Below are 18,617 nucleotides of genomic sequence, written 5' to 3'. Positions count from 1 at the left end.
GTTTTTAATATTTTTAATTTTCGTAACTTAATATACACTTATTTCATCTTTTACTTTTCTTCATTTAATACTCTTTTGGATAATAAAAGTAAAACTTCTATATTTTTTTGTTTATTTTTTCTTTATTTGTGAATACTATTCTTTTGTATGAGATATTTTACTTTCATTTTATTTTACTTTCATTTACAAGCGTGTACTAACTCTTTTTATATGCGTCTAGCGTTCTTTAATAGCTACTTTGTTTTCGATGGTGGTTTTGTTTTGATGTTTGTATTTTTGGTCCTTGTTATGCTTTTTTAGTTTCTTTTAGAAAAGTTTCGCTCATAGTATGATTTATGGTCGACCCATACATGGACCAAAATACGATTTGTCGAATAAGTGGGTCGAATAAGTGGGTCAAATCAGTCATTGAACCCGGTCCGTTGTTACCGGTGTCTGGGCCCGGTTGCCTAAACCCATTTAGACTTTGATCAAAATACGATTTGTTGTTAAAGATTGGAAAGGAGTAAGAAAATGGTACTTTGAGAAACAACAAATGCAATGATAATGCGTGGCAACCTGTTACTTAAAATATAGATTTGATATATCCGTATAAGATAAGATTGAAGATTGATATATCCCATTAGTACTAGTTCAATAGTTTTTGTTTTTCCAAATTTGCCCCCATTAACTTTTTCCCAACTTTATTCATATTCCTGGTTATTACTCTTTTAGCTTCCACTCTTTTGAACAAACATTGAACCCACCCATAAAGTCTATTCACACGATACTTGTAATCTAATGTCTATGATACGATTATACACTTGTAAACAATGGCGATTTCAGGATCGAAATTCAGTGGGTTCCGATTTTTTTCCAGTACTAATTAATTTTTAATGCTATTTGAATGGTTGTTTACCTTAAAAGACCTATAAATTTCAAATATATATGGTATTCGACTAGTTAAATTTTGGTGGTGCCTTATATAGTTTTAAGGAAAAACTATAAATTCGAAAAATATACGGAGTTTTATAGTTAAATTTAATGGTGTCATGTACATTTTAAAGACTATTTTTTACATAAATTTTAAAACTAGTGGTGTCTCGTGATCCCACAAGTCAAATGCTATATTCTCCCCTGCTTGTAAACATACTAGTAAACAATGATTTGACATGTAGCATTTACCATCAACATAAAAGGATATTTATAAACTATTACTCCCTCCGTCCCAGATTAATTGTCCCCAGACAAAAAACACATAGTTTAAGAAATGTCATTATCACAATGTACTTTTTCTGTACTTTTTTCTTACTTTACTGTTTTACCCTCAAGTAATTAATTAGAAATCTCTCTCACCTTTGTAATTTAATTAATTCATTAGGGACAATATTGTAAACTTTATCAAATTTACTTTTCATATTTGAAAGTGGACAATTAATTTGGGACGTCTTAAAAAGGAGGAGGGATAACAAAGTAAAATGACACTCGTACGAGTTTCTTAGTGACACATAAATGTTACGTATTGAGTTTGGTTTTATGAGTAATTAAATTAAATACATATGCATTTACAAATGTCAAATAATAGTGATGTTTAGAACTAATCAACTAAATTCCAATTTGTAAATACATTTCCCATCTAAATACGAGTGTTAGTATGTGTGGCAAGCATATAGAAGAAAGGAGCTTCAAAGTGAAGCAGACATTCGTTTTCATCCACAAGATTCAAACCAGAAAAGTGAAAAGAGAATAAAAAGGTGGGTTGAACTTGTAAAAGAAAAACGAAAAGGGGATGTAATATAAAATATTAGTTTCATTTTGCAACATGATAAAAAGTGCCATTACTTTATCGAAAGCGGAGGTGGATGGGTGGTGGAACTACAAAGTTTCACCGATTATGTTCTCTTTTACTCCCTTGAGTTTATCTTACCAAACAGTTAACTCCTTTAAGTTGTGAAAAATTTATTTTGTCTTCTCTTATCATATTTTGTCTTCCTGTTTTTCCGTAATTTTCCGTTTATTTATTTTCTCGTAGTTCAAAAAGAAATAGATCATATTTTTAAACTTAATATAAAATATTAATACCCATTAAATGTGTTAACATATCATTAAATTAAAAATTCAACGTGACTAGGGTTCATAATTTTTCGACTGACCATATTGTTAAAGGTTAAATATAAGTGATTGACTTGTTTTAATTTATTTATCCATTTCATTTTAGAATACATATGTTTATGTGTTACAAAACTATTTTAATGAAATGACCTTAAAATTCTGTTTGAGATGTTACAATCGTAAATCATATGATCATAAATTTAGAAAAAACCCGTATTCATATACCGGCCATCTTTTAAAAGACATTATTCTCACCAACTATTAAAAAGTAAAATAACTTATACATTCAAATCTACAAAGAGTATATCATAAATGAAATAAATAAAAATAAACCATCAAAACAAAACATAATTCTTCTCTACAAGTAACATAACGTATACATTTGAGTTACTCTTCTCTACAAACATAATTCACAGATTTTTAGACAAAAACTTCTTGAAAAACAAAAAATACCTAAGTTTCTAAGTTACAAAACAACGAAAAAGTGTAAAAGAGGAAAAGTCTATAAGAAGTTCTAATTAGAGGGTAGTAAAACGCAAATAAAGTAAAGTATAAGGATAAGATAAAGAAAAAAGACGAGTCAGCAAAGAAATGAGAATCAAAAAGAGCAATGAGAGAGAAGAGCCACATATACAACTTGTGGCTCTAATTTCTTCTTTCTTTGCTAACGTGGCTTTGTACGATCATAAAAAACCCCTAAAAATCACTACTTTGTTTTTTGTTTGTCAGTAAACAACAACGTTAAATTAAAACTACAACATACATAGATCTGTTTATTTCATTTCATTTCATTTCATTTCATTTTATCTATCCAACCAGAACTCACCGCTCAAAATTAAAAATTACTGCCGGAAATGTCGGACGGAAAGGATCCAGCTATTAAATTATTTGGTAAAACGATTCAGCTGCCGGAAGTATTGACCGATAGTCAAGATGGCTGCGGCGGCGACGGCGGTGTTAAGAGTGAAGATCGGTTTTCTTCTGTTTCGTCCAGTTCTTCATCTGATGCTGATTCTAAACCGATTGATGAGAAGATGGAATCAGTTGATGATGATGCTAATATTGATGATAATAATAATAAGGTAATTGGTTTAATTGTGATGGATCTTATTTAATTTGAGTTTTTAATTATGAATTTGGTTGTTTGATTAGAAACCCTAGATATTTGGGCTTATTATGTGATTGATAGGCTTTTTCATTAATGGATAATTTACTTTCACTTTTACTATTCCTATGATTAGATTAGTTTAGGTTCATTATAAAGATATAAATAACTCTTTTTAAATTAAAAATTACTTTTTGATCATAAAGTTTTGATTTTTTTCAGGGGTTACTGTTTTTTGCTCCGTAGATTACAATTTGGTCATAAAACTTTGGGATATGTTACATGTTGCTAGCAATATTTATCTGTTACTCATTGTATAGCATCACATATAGTTTTGTCATTAAAATTATTGTTTTTATATACGATATCGTTGTTTCGTTTGTTTTTGCGTTCCCATAAGTCGTAGATATTGCTGTTTATCTAGATATTAAAAGCATAGCATGCGAAAAAATTGTATTGAAATCCTGATTAGAAGGTGATCGAAGCAGTACGTTTCTGCTAGCTTGTTGTTAGCTTATTGTACCACAAAGTCAAGCTAGCCAATTAGTAAAATTCAATTGTAATATTCTTTTCTTATGAAAGTCGAATGTTCCCTAGGGTGACATTTTAATTGAACCTTGTGGTAAATGTAGGATGTACCTGAAGAGAAGTCTATTGATAAAGATGAGGATAGGGCCCATTCTACTATATCCGAAGAAGTTACAGAGCGAAATGCAACATCAAACTTGAACGAGAACACTGTAAAAACTCCTTTAGCCGAAAATGAATCTGCTACTACAAAAGCATCGAAGTCAAAGTCAGAGGAAGAACAAAGTGAAAACCAGGAGAAGACACTCAAAAAACCAGACAAAATACTCCCTTGTCCTCGATGTAATAGTATGGATACCAAGTTTTGTTACTACAACAACTACAATGTAAATCAGCCTCGCCACTTTTGTAAAAACTGTCAAAGATACTGGACAGCTGGTGGGACCATGAGGAACGTTCCTGTAGGTGCCGGCCGTCGTAAGAACAAGACGTCAGCGTCTCAATTCCGTCAAGTAACCGTCTCTGAAGCCCTTCCTAATGAGCTGAGTCAAACGGTTCTTAAACCCAATGGCACCGTCCTTACATTCGGTTCAGATACACATACACCCCTGTGTGAGTCAATGGCCTCTGGTTTAAATATTGTTAAAAAAACAAGCAGACAAGATAGTTTTCGTAAGCCTGAAGAGTTAATAATCCCGGTTCCTTCGAGTAATAATGATAATACTAATAGACCATCAACCAATGAGATGCAAATGGGTCCCGCTTTCTCCCCTCAAATGCCCTGTTTTCCTGGTGCACCATGGCCATACCCATGGAACCCTCAAATGGGTCCCGCTTTCTGCCCTCCAGGCTTTCCTATGCCCTTCTACCCTGCACCACCCTATTGGGCTTGTCCTATACCCGTACCAGGCCCAGGCCCAAACCCAGGCCCAAATCCAGGCCCAGGTCCATGGACTATGCAGTGGGTTCCTCCTCCCCCAAATTTCCATCCTGCCCATCCGGCTAGCTATGCAGTACCACCTTCTGGTCCTGTATCCCCATTGGGGAAACATTCACGGGCCGAAAATGGAGATGAGGAATTGGCAAAAGAAAACGAGCCCGAAAAGAGTCTTTGGGTTCCAAAAACGTTGCGGATTGATGACCCCGATGAAGCTGCAAAAAGCTCGATTTGGGCAACGTTAGGAATAAAAAACGATGCGTCTGTTGGTTCAAACGGAAGAGGTATGTTCAAGGCATTTCAATCGAAAGGTGAAGAAAAGAACCCGTTGAATGAAACGTCTCCCGCACTACAAGCTAACCCTGCTGCGCTTTCAAGGTCTGTTAATTTTCAAGAGACCTCGTAAGCGGTTAGTTTTGTATGTTTTTGTTGCAATGGAAAATGCAAAGGTATGTATTGCATTGAGATGTGATTTTCAATGAAATGCAAGTTGGAAGAAAGGTAAGGTGATTTCATCCTTTGTAGCTGCCATTGCTCGAACGATAGACGAGTAGCGAATGGTTGCAATGTATGTTGAATTTTATAGTATTTTTGAGCATCATGTACATATGTTGTATGTTAAATAGTGAACAGCGTAGAACAGAGTAAGTGTGTGCAGTGAAATAAGTTAGATACCATAATTCACAAACGTTGATCTTCACCTTATTTTCGCCTTGCAATGAATTCCATGCTAATTTGCTTCACGTTTATGTTTCGATTTGCTTATATATAATCTGCTCTGTTTATCGACTCCTTTCAACGATAAGAGTTGCAAAACTGTATTGATGAGGTTGTGCAATAGTTTGTAATTAACTATGCTGGTGAATAATGGTAGTATGTCCGAAGGTGAAAAACAATTGTCATATATTTTTATGAATAATTATGTGGTATCGAAGGCGGTGTTCAGTACTACTCCCTCCGTCTAAAATCTATTGTTCCGAAATAAAATCACACGGTTTAAGAAAAAGTACTTGCTACATATATCTTTTTGTTAACTTTTGAGTGTTACCCTTTGCTTTATATATATTGTTTTGTTTTACACATATAAAGTAGAGGCAAAAAGAAATTTTATCACATTATTCTTATCTATTAATGGAAGTTAACAATTAATTTTGAACAAATAACGCACAATATAATTGGGGTGCACATAGTGTTAACATAGATACATAACATTATTAAAAGAGGTACGGTACTATACATTTGCTTGTATACACAGATATGTATATACGATGTGTTCGGAATTGTAGTGGACTCTAACAAGAACATGTGATGTGGTATTGTCAATCACAAAACAACTCACGAATAACAAACGAATAAACTAAAGCAAAACGATAAATAAAATGATAAACGACATAAATAAAGTGGTTATATTCCAACTCCAAACACGAAGAAGTGTCTAGTCTACGGCGCAAACGAAAGACTTTTTACTATAAATTTCGTGCAAAATGTTACAGGAGTCTGGGGTTACAATATATGGGGTGAAAAAGCAATCGTTTCCTAATCTGAATCCACTTTCTGCGCAAGGAAGCCACGCGGTCCACGAGAGAAGCCTCGCGATTCGCGAGCCATGTAACCGAAGCTCTCGCGACCTGCGAGAGTACCCGACCAAAACCCATCCAAACCTCGCGCCCCAAGAGCTTATGCTTTCGATCTGCGAGGCTTCCAACGATTTTCTCCCTTTTTTTCTTGTTCAAAAAACTTCACAAGACTTAACAATCTCTCACTTTAAGTTTTTGAACAAACTTTACACAGATATCTATTCCAACATCGTCAAGGAACCTCGTGTATACCGCCAAGAGCACTTGAGACACGAACACTCCAACCACGTCGAGCTGACAGACTTTTGATAAAGAGTTTTTCAACATAACTAGTTGAAATCAAAAATCAAAACTGCTTTAACCGTGAATAATATTTAAACACCCACATCAACTCCCGATTAGCTGACTATAACTCCTTTTGATACCTCCGAATAAACTATCACATACACTCCACACTTTCACGCCCGGTTCCCCGCGGGGGAAGGAAGTGTGCGGGACTTCTTACTAGCTTGTGTCATTTTAGTTTCTGCACCACCATCTTCTTACACTAGAAAATCATATTCTTACGCCGAAGATCCATTGAAATGTGTGGGACTTCAATAACAGGCTAAGAACAAGAGACAAAACCGCTCCACTCATCGCTCTAGACACGTCCAATCCTGTCTCTGACATGTAAACATTCACATGTACAAAATTTCTGTCTATCTCTAATTCCTTCCCAAAATCATAATATCCAATCGACGCACTCGCAAACTCTACATCAAGGCATCCAGTGAGAATTGAATCACAACCTCGAAATGTACACCTTTCTACTTTCCGCTTTTAGTACACTGACCAATTCTCATAGCTATGAATTTCACGAACACATTTTCTCATCCTTAAGCACACTTTCACTGTACGAGTAAGAAAATTAACTGCGGCTACCCGAGAAAAATCGGGTTCGTACCTTCCGGTCATTTGCAAATTTCTTTGCCACTAGAGAGTAAAAACAACACTCGAGTCCTTAGTGTTACCCGGAATCAACACAATAAACCTGCGAAAATTGGAGAACCACGTCGCACAACTAGAAAGCTTAAGTTCCCGACACCGTCAACAATATCTAGAAAGCTTAAGTTCCGTGACTAATAGATTATCCACTCCATCCATCACCTAAAGACTCCTAATTGGTCACCTTCGAAAATATCGCTCGTTTGTTGAGCCAATCATCAAACAAAATCCTAGCATCGGTTGAATTCTATCTTACACCCTTCGACAACCAATTTCCCTAGTGAGAGAAGCTCAAACCCGCCCGCATATTCCATAAACCTTGGAATATCCGACCAAAACGTTTAGTCATCCCATAGTTAATGATCCACTTAGAAAACTCAAGTTCCAACATCATCCAAGGTGTTTTTGATAAATCATTCGACATATTTATTTCAGTGAAGACTCACTGGAAGTACCAAACTTTCCTGATAATCCCAATTGTCAATTTGCAAACGGTATGCGTTCCCGCTCATTACATAATTGCCCAAACTTGAGGGAAACCACCCTTGTGAGCTCCCGTAACAATGCTACATCTTTTAAAATTTAGCGCGTATCTCTCGAAGTTTCCTAAGACAAAAACTGTCTCGCACTCGCGTCATCACACCTGAAAGTTCATCTTGAAACTGCAGCAACTTCGAAGACGCGTATATGAAAATCCAACTCTCTGATCGTCGCCAAAATTTTCTCACATGTAGATATATGTGTACTAAACCTACAGTTCGATATTTAAGGTGATCTGACGATTAATGAACACTCTATGAATTTATTCTTTATCTACGCATGAACATCCAAATTTACCTCAAACATTCCTTCGTACGGGATAGCTAGGGACAAGAACTCAGATCTGATACCCGAATCTCCCAAAAAATCTCTCTGCAATGAAACCATTGATCTGATCCCTGACTCTGTAACCCTTCACGAACAAAAAAAAATTCACAATCATAATACAACTATCATGACTAGTTGCATCATAAATCGCCAGAACCATAGACCGATCTTGGTGTGAACAACTCTCCCGGATACTGTAACATCCCGTTTTCGTCTTACATGTCTTAAGGTACGTATTTGATCGTTAGAACGTTTATAATTCGTTTGCTCATGTGATTAAACGATTTAAAGTGTTAGTTGATATATATATATATATATATATATATATATATATATATATATATATATATATATATAAACGCGTATGAATATATACGTGTAGTTTAAGTGTTTATGCGAAGCTAAAATGGGGTGTAGTCGGGTTATGACATTTGGGTTTGTAAACCAAAAGCTGGTCAAAAGTGGGCGTGGGGCTACGCGAATCAAGAACCAGGAACCAAATTAAACAACTCGAATTTTATGTTAAATGCCGCGCCGCGGCAAAGGGGGTCGCGCCGTGACCCTACTGCTGTGCTGATTCGAAATTTAGATTTAAAAAGGGTTGGTTCGAGGGTCTTTTCGTCTTTTCGCGTTTGAATCAGATTGTGGATCAAATATCAACCACTTATCTCAATCCTTCATTTTCTTTTCTCTTTTCTTTCCATTTTCTCTTCCAAAACACAAAACCGACTAAGATCTAAATTGAGATTTGAAGGTGAAGAATTGTGATTCGGTCTTTGGAGCAAGAAATAAATTTGTTCTCCTCGTTCTTAGCTACGACTTGATAGTGTTGGTAAGTCTTAACTCCGTTTTTTGAGTTTTAGTTAATTTATGGCTAGGGTTTGGCTATTTGAGACTTGTAAGACCCACTTGGGGAATTAATGGGCGAATTTGGGTTAATTGATGCAAGGAAAACCCAAATGGTGTTAATCTAGGGTATGGTCATGTAAATTGGGATTTGTAAGTGTTAATTGTGTTGTAGTCACTAAAAACACTTGTAAAATGATGAAAGCTTGTTAACGGGTAAAGTTTGACCAAAATTTGTAGTCTAAGTGTTAAAATGGGTCAAATGGGTGATTGTTGACCTAGTTGGATGAGATGGGTATGAAATACCCATAAATTGTGTTAGTTGGTGTTAGTAGACCCTAATCACTAGCTTTTAGTGATTTATGACGAGTCATGGCCATTAATGGGTGGTTTTGGTGGATGCGAGTCATTTAATGCTTTTAGGACATTAAATGCCTAAGGGAAAAGTGTTGGTGGTTAGTCCACTAGAGTTGTATGTTAATTAAATGCATAATGTGATAGGTGCATTGCATTGAAGGCTGCGAGCTTGATTCCTAGTTCACCAAAGGCGATAAGGTGAGTGGAGTAATTATATGCGTGCATATATAATGTATTTATTTATGTAGCATGAGTTGTGAAGTGTCGACGTGTTAAGACACCACATCTCACGTGGCGAGTGAAGTGTCGACGTGTTAAGACACCACTCGGGGGTGAAGCATTGATGTGTTAAGGTGCCACTCCAAGGGATGTAACGGGTGGAGTGTCGACGTGTTAAGACACCGCCCGGGGTGAAGTATCGACGTGTTAAGATGCCACCCGTGGGGTTAGTGTACGACGTGTTAAGTACTCTAACGGTTATTGTGAACATCGATGGGAAATTCGAGTATCATTCCTTGTATTATTGGTTAACCAAGATTGTGTGTTGTGATGTAGCATATTATATTGATTCGAGTTATATGCTAATGCTATGCTAGCTTGTGTGGTCAGAGGTTTAGTATTATACTTGGGATGGTATGATTATTTATATTGCTAGCATGTATGCGGTAAATGTGTAAGTGATTGCAAGTAAGTAGGTTGTATATGTAACCGTTGCACTCACTAAGCGTTAGCTTACCCCTCTCGTTGTTTATCTTTTTAGATGCAGGTGCGGAGAAAGGGAAAGGGGTTGTTGGGCACTAGATTTCTCTTGTTGGATGCTTGTTGAAGCTTTTGGAAGTTGACCTAGAGTTTTGGGTAGTTTAGCCCCAAACCATGCTCGAGTGTCGTTTGGTTTAAAACTATAATTTATGGGTCGAACTTATAATACATTTGATTTAGGGCCTTCGTGCCTCTTTATAAACATTAAACTTGTGATAATGTTTAAATGGGTTTTATGTAACCGTTAAATCGGGCGCTAATGGTTTGCTAATTTTTTAAAAAAAAAATTATCCGGTTGAATACGGGTTGAGATGTTTCAAGTGGTATCAGAGCATGGTCTAAGGGATTTAGGCGACTTGAGATAGGTGCCTAGAATTAGACTTTATTGTGTGTGTGCTTTATGCGGGACTTGTAGGACTTCGGGTCGGAATGAGAATTGTTAGTGCTTAGGTTTATGTGATCTAACCTTGCGCTAATTGTTTTGTGTTGTGGTTGTAATCATCAAGCGTAATAGACATTGTACTAACAAGTTAATGCGACGTGCTCGCGTAACAATAACTAGCTACCATTGTTACGGGTGCAAATCGTGTCAAACAAGCGATGTACGACGATTGTTGAGCAAGATGGGGCGCTAAGGTGTATATGTGTATGTGTATGTGTCATGTCCTTTCGTTCATTGTTTAACCTCTTCCGTTTTATAGAATGAAGATGAGAAACGGACACGACACCGAAAATGGGGGCACGAGCGAGGACCCCGAGTTCACGGCCAAAGTTGAGGCCATCTTTAAACGTCAAAAAGCAGAGTTTCTCGAAGACGTTAAGAAGATGTTTCTAGATACGATTGACGATCAACTAGTCAATGTAGTAAAGGAACAAATTAAATTTGTCCTTCAAGAGGATAATATTGGAAGGAGGGACTTCTTTTATAAGAATTTCAAGGATTCACAACCTCCTACCTTTGAAGGCGAACGGGATCCACTTAAGAGTGCCCGTTGGATCTCCGATATGGAGGAGGATTTTTGTACTTGTGAATGCCCTCTCGATAAAAAGACGAGGTATGGTTGTAGTATGTTAAGGGGTGATGCTAAATTGTGGTGGGACGCGAAGATCCAACTTTATGGCAAAGAGCAATGCATGACATTCACTTGGGGTGAGTTCAAGACGGAGTTTTTCGACGAGTACCGAACTTCGACCGATCTTACTAGACTCAAGAACGAGTTGCGTGCCTTGAGGCAAGGGTCGATGGATTTAAACACTCTCAAATCCGTTTTCTTGTCGAAGACCCAATTTTGCCCGGAGTATGTCGGGAATGATAAAATGTTGAAAGAAGATTTTTACCGAATCTTGAACGATAACTATCAAGAAAAGATTAGTGTAAGTGTGGTAAAAAACTTTGATGAGTTGTTCAACATGGCAAAGGGTTTTGAGGCGCTCATTTTGAGAAAGAGTGGCTTTACTTTCGGCAAAAGAAAGTTTGAGGGTTCGAGTCATTCGAATTTTTCAAACAAGAAGAGCAAGAAGGGCTCCGAAAGCGTTAGTAGTATGTAACAATCCTGATTTTTCCGTTACTTCCGTTAACCTTCCGTTAGTTTATTTAACGGCGATTATTTAACTTTTATGCGTTTATGTGTATTAAATGCGTACTTGATCTTCGGAGGGTTTCAATAATTAATATAGGTTGATATTAATTCAAATAAATATTTCGGATAATGAAATACGATAAAAACGATACGATTTTGATAATAGCTTTTTGAGCAACGAAACGCTCGGGTTTATTTTAATAATTAATTTTATTAATTATTAACTTTTCAAAATATTTAATTTATTGGGTTTTTAATAAATTAAACGATTGGTTGCGTTTAACGATCGGGTTAGCGTTCCGGGCCTTCGGTACGACTAAACGGCACTTAAAACGGATCACGATTACACAGAATTGCAAAACGAGAGCCCGGGAACCCATCCCAAGTGGACCACGGCCGAACACCCCCTCCCCACCCCTTTTATGTCTAATTTTTGCAACTAGAGGGACCTAAGTGCTAATTTATTGAATTAGGGCTAGATATAAATTGTTGTGTTTAACCTAAATTAGTAAAACTCTCATAAATACATACACCAGTCGACTTTTTGGCTCCTCCCTCTCCCTCCTTGGCCGTCGATCACCACCACCATACTATCACCATCAATTTTTCACTTTTAGATTAAACCTCGAACACGAAAAGTGCAATTCCCTTCATCCTCTACGCATTGATATAATTCTTTTCGCGATTAAAGGTATAATCACACGAACACTAATCTCTAAAAGTTCTGATTTCATAAGGTTTTATAGTTATATTGGTCAATTGCTCGATCCATCGTGTTTGTATGCTTGTTTAATCGTTAATTTGTTCGTATTGATTGTTTAGGGTTAAAACCGAATTGTTAATTGCATGATGAGTAATTTTTGATTTTTCAAATGTTAATTATTATGTTATATTCAGATTCCTTGCAAAAAACTATTGAGTTTAGGCTTTGGATTCGCTTGATTTCGTTTCCGTATGATTAAGTTATTTCAATTTGAGTTATCATTGTGTTTTTGTTGCTTGATCAGAAATCTGGTATTGATAGACAACGAATTGGCATGTGAGACTTATACCAATGGAAAGATAAATTAAAAACACTCAATTTAGACTAGAATATCATGTCATTTGCTTATGTATAGCCCGAGTTATGCTTGAATTAGTGTAAAAGTAATTTTATACAGCACCTGCATGAAAGTAACCTTGTATGATAAAATGTGTTAACTTATGTGATTAAATCTTTGCATATTTGAAAATTAGACAAAAATTACTTCATCTTTCATGTAGATATCATAGGATAATTGTATCTAGATCTTCGGATAATCGCGTGCGAATGTGACTAACTAAATGAGAATCGAATCTGTAAATTGCTCACGGTTTTGTACTCTGTGGATTGTGTGTATTGATTGAGCATGTATGCTTCTGTAAAATGAAACTTAACATGATATGGGACTTATTTTTAGTTTATGTCAATCTCTGAAACCTTATGAATTGGGCACAATAGAGCCATACTTTATGTGAATTCTGATTTGAGCTGAAAACTGAATGTTCAACTTGCACGAATAAACTGTAAAAATTGGCTACACAAAAGTTTCTAGATTTTGGATATGTGTTACTTTGACTTATCGTGGAACTATGGCCACTGGTCTTGTATTAATTTCATGTTCCTAACTCCGGTTATAGCCAAAATGAAATCAGTGCGCGGTCAGAAACTGACTTGGCAAACCCCAAATATATCCCTTCTGATTCCTAACTTTTAATTGTCGTATGAGTCCCTGGCCAGACTTTTTGGAATCTATTTTAAGTATATTTATGATCTGGAGTTTTTTATATTTACTTGAATTTTGTACTATGAGATAATGTGCTAAGTATGCTACGTGTTCATAAACTTTGTGCATGACGATAAACTGAAATTGTGAAAATGATCATTCATGACCTAAAACGTATTGTTTGACTTAGGTTTGACATGTTGACCAATATTTGACATGAAATTACTGATGTTGAATTTAGTTGACTACTTTGACCAAGTTTGACTTTCGGTTGACTTTGTTTGACTTGCATGATATAGTTGACCTTTACTTTGAAACGCGTCGAGTCAAGCAATAAGACAACGTACACTATGAAACCACACTTATTTAAGATACATATATTGACCAACCTACTTACGTATACTTAGGTTGTATTACTCGGCTATAAACCGTACAAGTTAATTGTCCACTTTTCAATCCGAGCTTTGTTCAAAGGTGAGTCTACAGTCCCGCTTTTTACAAGTTTTTAGGGATGAGAATACATGCTGTTATATTTACGTTTTCAAATACTTTGTATTGACATGAGTACTGCACATATGCATAATGAGTTTGTTCAAAAAGCCTCTAGCTTGAATACTTTTAATACCATCGGTGTAAGCACAATTTAGATGGATGGATCCGTTAGGTTGACAACCTCACCCACTATAAAAATTGTGGTGCATTTACTTTGAACATTAAATATATTTGAACAAGTGTATAACATTTTAGAAGGTAAAGGCGGGTATAGTGGCTTCTATACTCGGGTCATTGCTAGTATTCAGGTGCTCGGTTTATGCAAATGATAGAATCTAGTGGTCAAGGAACTTAACTATTTTTCTGATAACTGTTTTTCAGATACGATACTACGTTATTTAAAACTGTGGTTTATGAACAAATGAGATAAAACTTGACATGTTAGTGTCAACAAACTTTTGAAACAGGAAACAATGTTGTCTACAACTATAACATTAAACCTTGGTGGTCTTCCACTAATAAACGTCTTTCGGTATATTATTTCTTAAACATACTGTATTGTTTACCTAAAACCTGTAGATTCACTCAACATTATTGTTGATCCATTTTGCGTGTTTTATTCTTAGGTATTAATTGCTTTCGCTGTAGATTATTGATGTTATGTAGAAGTCAAGCCAAGCACTGGGACCAGCGTTAACATTCCGTTAAAGGGATTTTTGACGGGGTGTTACAGTGTGAATAAGAGTACTTCCTGGGGTTTTTCTTATTCGTGTTATAATTGTGGAAAAAAGGGTCACATGGGTCGTGATTGTCCGAATCTATCCTCCGTGAATAAACTCACTTGTTTCAATTGCAATAAAGAGGGGCACCGAAGGACGGAATGTCCCGATTTGAAGAATGATCATGTTAAGAATCTAGAAAAGGCGGCAGGGACGGTGAGGGGACGAAATTATTTGATGACCCATGATGAGGCCAAGCAATCCAACGAAGTCGTCTCAGGTACTTTCATGGTTAACTCTAATCCGGCAAGGATACTATTTGATAGCGGTGCTAATTTATCGTTTTTGTCTCCGCGATTTGTGTCTAAACTTGATAAACCACTAGCTAAGTTAAGTCATCCGGTAGAAGTTGAAATAGCGGATGGTAAGACGGTGTTAGGGGTTGATGTTTGTAATGATTGTGATATTGTGTTCGATTCTGAAACGTTTAAAATTGACCTTAACCCGATGACGTTGGGTGAATTTGATATTGTCGTTGGCATGGATTGGCTCGATCGTTATAGAGCCGATATCGCATGCCATGAAAAATCTATCCGTGTGAAGACCCCCAGTGGGGGAGAGTTAATTGTTCATGGCGAAAGACGGAGAAGACTTGTCCCACTATGCACTATTGCACGGGCACGTCGTTTTCTTACTAGCGGTGGTATGGATTTTCTTGCCTATGTAGTTGATACTCGTGAAGAGCCACTATCCATTCGTGAAATTTCGGTGGTTAATGAATTCGAAGACATTTTTCCAGATGAATTACCGGGTGTTCCGGCGGAAAGACAAGTCGAATTTCGCATTAGCTCGTGTTGGTGAAGTTGCATATCGTTTGGAATTACCCGAAGCGCTTGCGGGGATCCATAATACATTTCATGTTTCCCATCTCCGTAAGTGTCTTGCGGATGATTCTTCATGGGTGCCATTAGACGAGATTGAACTAAATAACAAGTTAGAGTATGTGGAGAAGCCGATTGCTATACTCGTCGAAAAGGTAAAGAGGTTGAGAAATAAAGAGGTGAGAACTTTTAAAGTTCAATGGAGTCGTAGTAAAGGTTCCAAGTTTACATGGGAACCCGAAGAGTTTGTATTGGTGTATCTTCCTGCTTGTCATGCGGCTTGGATCGCGAGGACGCGCTCCGATTCAAGTGGGGGAGAGTTATAAGATCCCATTTTCTTCTTACATGTCTTAAGGTACGTATTTGATCATTAGAACGTTTATAATTCGTTTGCTCATGTGATTAAACGATTTAAAGTGTTAGTTGATATATATATATATATATATATATATATATATATATATATATATATATATAAACGCGTATGAATGTATACGTGTAGTTTAAGTGTTTATGCGAAGCTAAAATGGGGTGTACGAGTCGGATTATGACATTTGGGTTTGTAAACCAAAAGCTGTTCAAAAGTGGGCGTGGGGCCGCGCCGCGGCTGGCACCTCCACGCCGCGACATATAACGCGAATCAAGAACCAGGAACCAAATTAAACAGCTAGAATTTTATTTTAAATGCCGCACCGTGGCAAAGGGGGTCGCGCCGCGACCCTACTGCTGTGCTGATTCGAAATTTAGATTTAAAAAGGGTTGGTTCGAGAGTATTTTCGTCTTTTCACATTTCGATCAGATTGTGGATCAAATATCAACCACTTATCTCAATCCTTCATTTTCTTTTCTCTTTTCTTTCCATTTTGTCTTCCAAAACACAAAACCCACTTAGATCTAAATTGAGATTTGAAGGTGAAGAATTGTGATTCGGTCTTTGGAGCAAGAAATAAATTTGTTCTCCTCATTTTTAGCTACAACTTTATAGTGTTGATAAGTCTTAACTCCGTGTTTTGAGTTTTAGTTAATTTATGGCTAGGGTTTGGCCATTTGAGACTTGTAAGACCCATCAAAGATTGAGTCGGTTAAGAATTGGGAAACTCCAAAGATGCCAACGCAGATTAGGCAATTTTTGGGTCTAGCTGGTTACTATCGGAGATTCATTGAAGGATTCTCTAAGAATGCTCGACCATTAACCGCGTTGACTCATAAGGGCAAGAAGTTTGAGTGGTCAGAACCACAAGAGACTGCATTTCAGTTGTTGAAGGAGAAGTTAACAACTGCACCAGTATTGTCTCTACCCGAGGGAAGTGAAGATTTTGTTGTTTATTGTGATGCCTCACATCAAGGAATGGGTTGCATGCTTATGCAATGAAATATGGTTATTGCTTATGGATCGCGTCAGTTAAAGATTCATGAGCAGAACTACACTACGCACGACCTTGAGTTAGGAGCTGTTGTCTTTGCACTTAAAATGTGGAGACACTACCTGTTTGGAACCAAGTTCACTATCTTCACCGACCATAAGAGTTTACCGCACATATTCGATCAGAAACAGCTCAACATGAGACAACGACGTTGGATGGAACTACTTAACGATTATAACTGCGAACTCCAATACCATCCGGGCAAGGCAAATGTTGTGGCGGATGCCTTAAGCAGAAAGGAGCGAGAGAAACCTCTTAGGGTTAAAGCTCTTAACATAGTTGTCCGTACGAATCTCACATCACAAATCCGCGAAGCACAACAGGAAGCCATGAAACAAGAGAATGTCGATGTTGAAATTCTCAAAGGGATGGATGAGAAGTTTGACATCAAGGAGGACGGAACACGGTACTTTGCTAACCGAATTTGGGTACCAAAGTTTGGTGGATTGAGAGAACTAGTGTTGGAGGAAGCACACAAGTCGAGATACTCAATTCATCCGGGATCAGAGAAGATGTACCAAGATTTGAAGGCGTTTTATTGGTGGCCAAATTTGAAAGCTGATATTGCTACCTATGTCAGGAAGTGCTTGACTTGCGCTAAAGTCAAGGCTGAACATCAGAAGCCATTAGGATTATTAACTCAACCAGAGATTCCCCAGTGGAAGTGGGAAGGTATTTCCATGGACTTTATTACGAAACTACCAAGAACGGCGGGAGGTCACGATACTATTTGGGTTACCGTGGATCGTCTCACTAAGTCCGCATACTTCTTATCGATAAGGGAAACTGATAAAATGGAGAAGTTGGCTCAGATCTAAATTAAGGAAGTCGTCTCTAGGCATGGAGTGCCTATATCCATTATATCCGACCGCGACAGCAGATTTACTTCCAGGTTTTGGCAATCATTACAGAAAGCAATGGGGACTCGTTTAGATATGAGTACAGCATATCACCCCCAGACGGATGACCAGAGCGAGCGAACTATTCAGACTTTTGAGGACATGTTGAGAGCGTGTGTCATCGATTTTGGAAACGGATGGGATAAGTATTTACCACTGGCTGAGTTCTCATACAATAACAGCTACCATGCGAGCATTAAAGCTGCACCTTTTGAGGCATTATACGGAAGGAAGTGTAGATCTCCCGTTTGTTGGAGCGAATTGGGAGATAGTCAGTTGACAGGTCCTGAGATTATTCAGGAGACAACAGAGAAAGTCCTACAGATTCAGGAACGACTGAGGACGGCTCGAAGTCGTCAAAAGAGTTCGTTGATGTTAGACGGAAGGACATAGAGTTCCAAGTTGGTGACAAGGTTATGCTTAAGGTATCACCTTGGAAGGGTGTTGTACGATTTGGGAAATGAGGTAAACTGAGTCCTAGATATGTTGGACCGTTTGTGATAACTGAAAGAGTTGGACCGGTAGCTTACAGATTGGAACTGCCACAAGCACTCAGCGGTATTCATGACGTTTTCCATGTATCCAATCTAAAGAAGTGCCTAGCCGATGATAATTTGATTATTCTTTTAGAGGAACTATGTATCGACGAAAAACTTCATTTCATTGAGGAACCTGTTGAAATCTTGGGCCGTGAGGTCAAACAGTTGAAGCAAAGCAGAATTCCTATCGTTAAAGTTCGGTGGAACGCGAGAAGAGGACCAGAGTTCACGTGGGAGCGTGAAGACCAGATGAGGTTGAAATATCCGCAACTGTTTCCTGAGGA

General features: G+C 37.3%; 1 protein-coding gene across 1 annotated transcript; it reads left to right on the top strand.

Annotated features, from left to right (window-relative positions):
• Positions 1 to 2,800: 2,800 nt before the first annotated feature.
• LOC139862442 (cyclic dof factor 1-like) lies at positions 2,801 to 5,398 on the top strand. Its single transcript, XM_071851047.1, has 2 exons — positions 2,801 to 3,173; positions 3,829 to 5,398. The coding sequence occupies exons 1-2, from the start codon at positions 2,946 to 2,948 to the stop codon at positions 5,065 to 5,067; spliced, it is 1,467 nt and encodes a 488-aa protein (XP_071707148.1). The 5' UTR covers positions 2,801 to 2,945; the 3' UTR covers positions 5,068 to 5,398.
• The last annotated feature ends 13,219 nt before the right edge of the window (positions 5,399 to 18,617 follow it).

This window comes from Rutidosis leptorrhynchoides, chromosome 8 (assembly GCF_046630445.1).
Source record: "Rutidosis leptorrhynchoides isolate AG116_Rl617_1_P2 chromosome 8, CSIRO_AGI_Rlap_v1, whole genome shotgun sequence".
Classification (NCBI taxonomy): Eukaryota; Viridiplantae; Streptophyta; class Magnoliopsida; order Asterales; family Asteraceae; genus Rutidosis; species Rutidosis leptorrhynchoides.
Note: the sequence above shows the minus strand (reverse complement) of the source record. Positions and strands in the feature narration are given on the sequence as shown.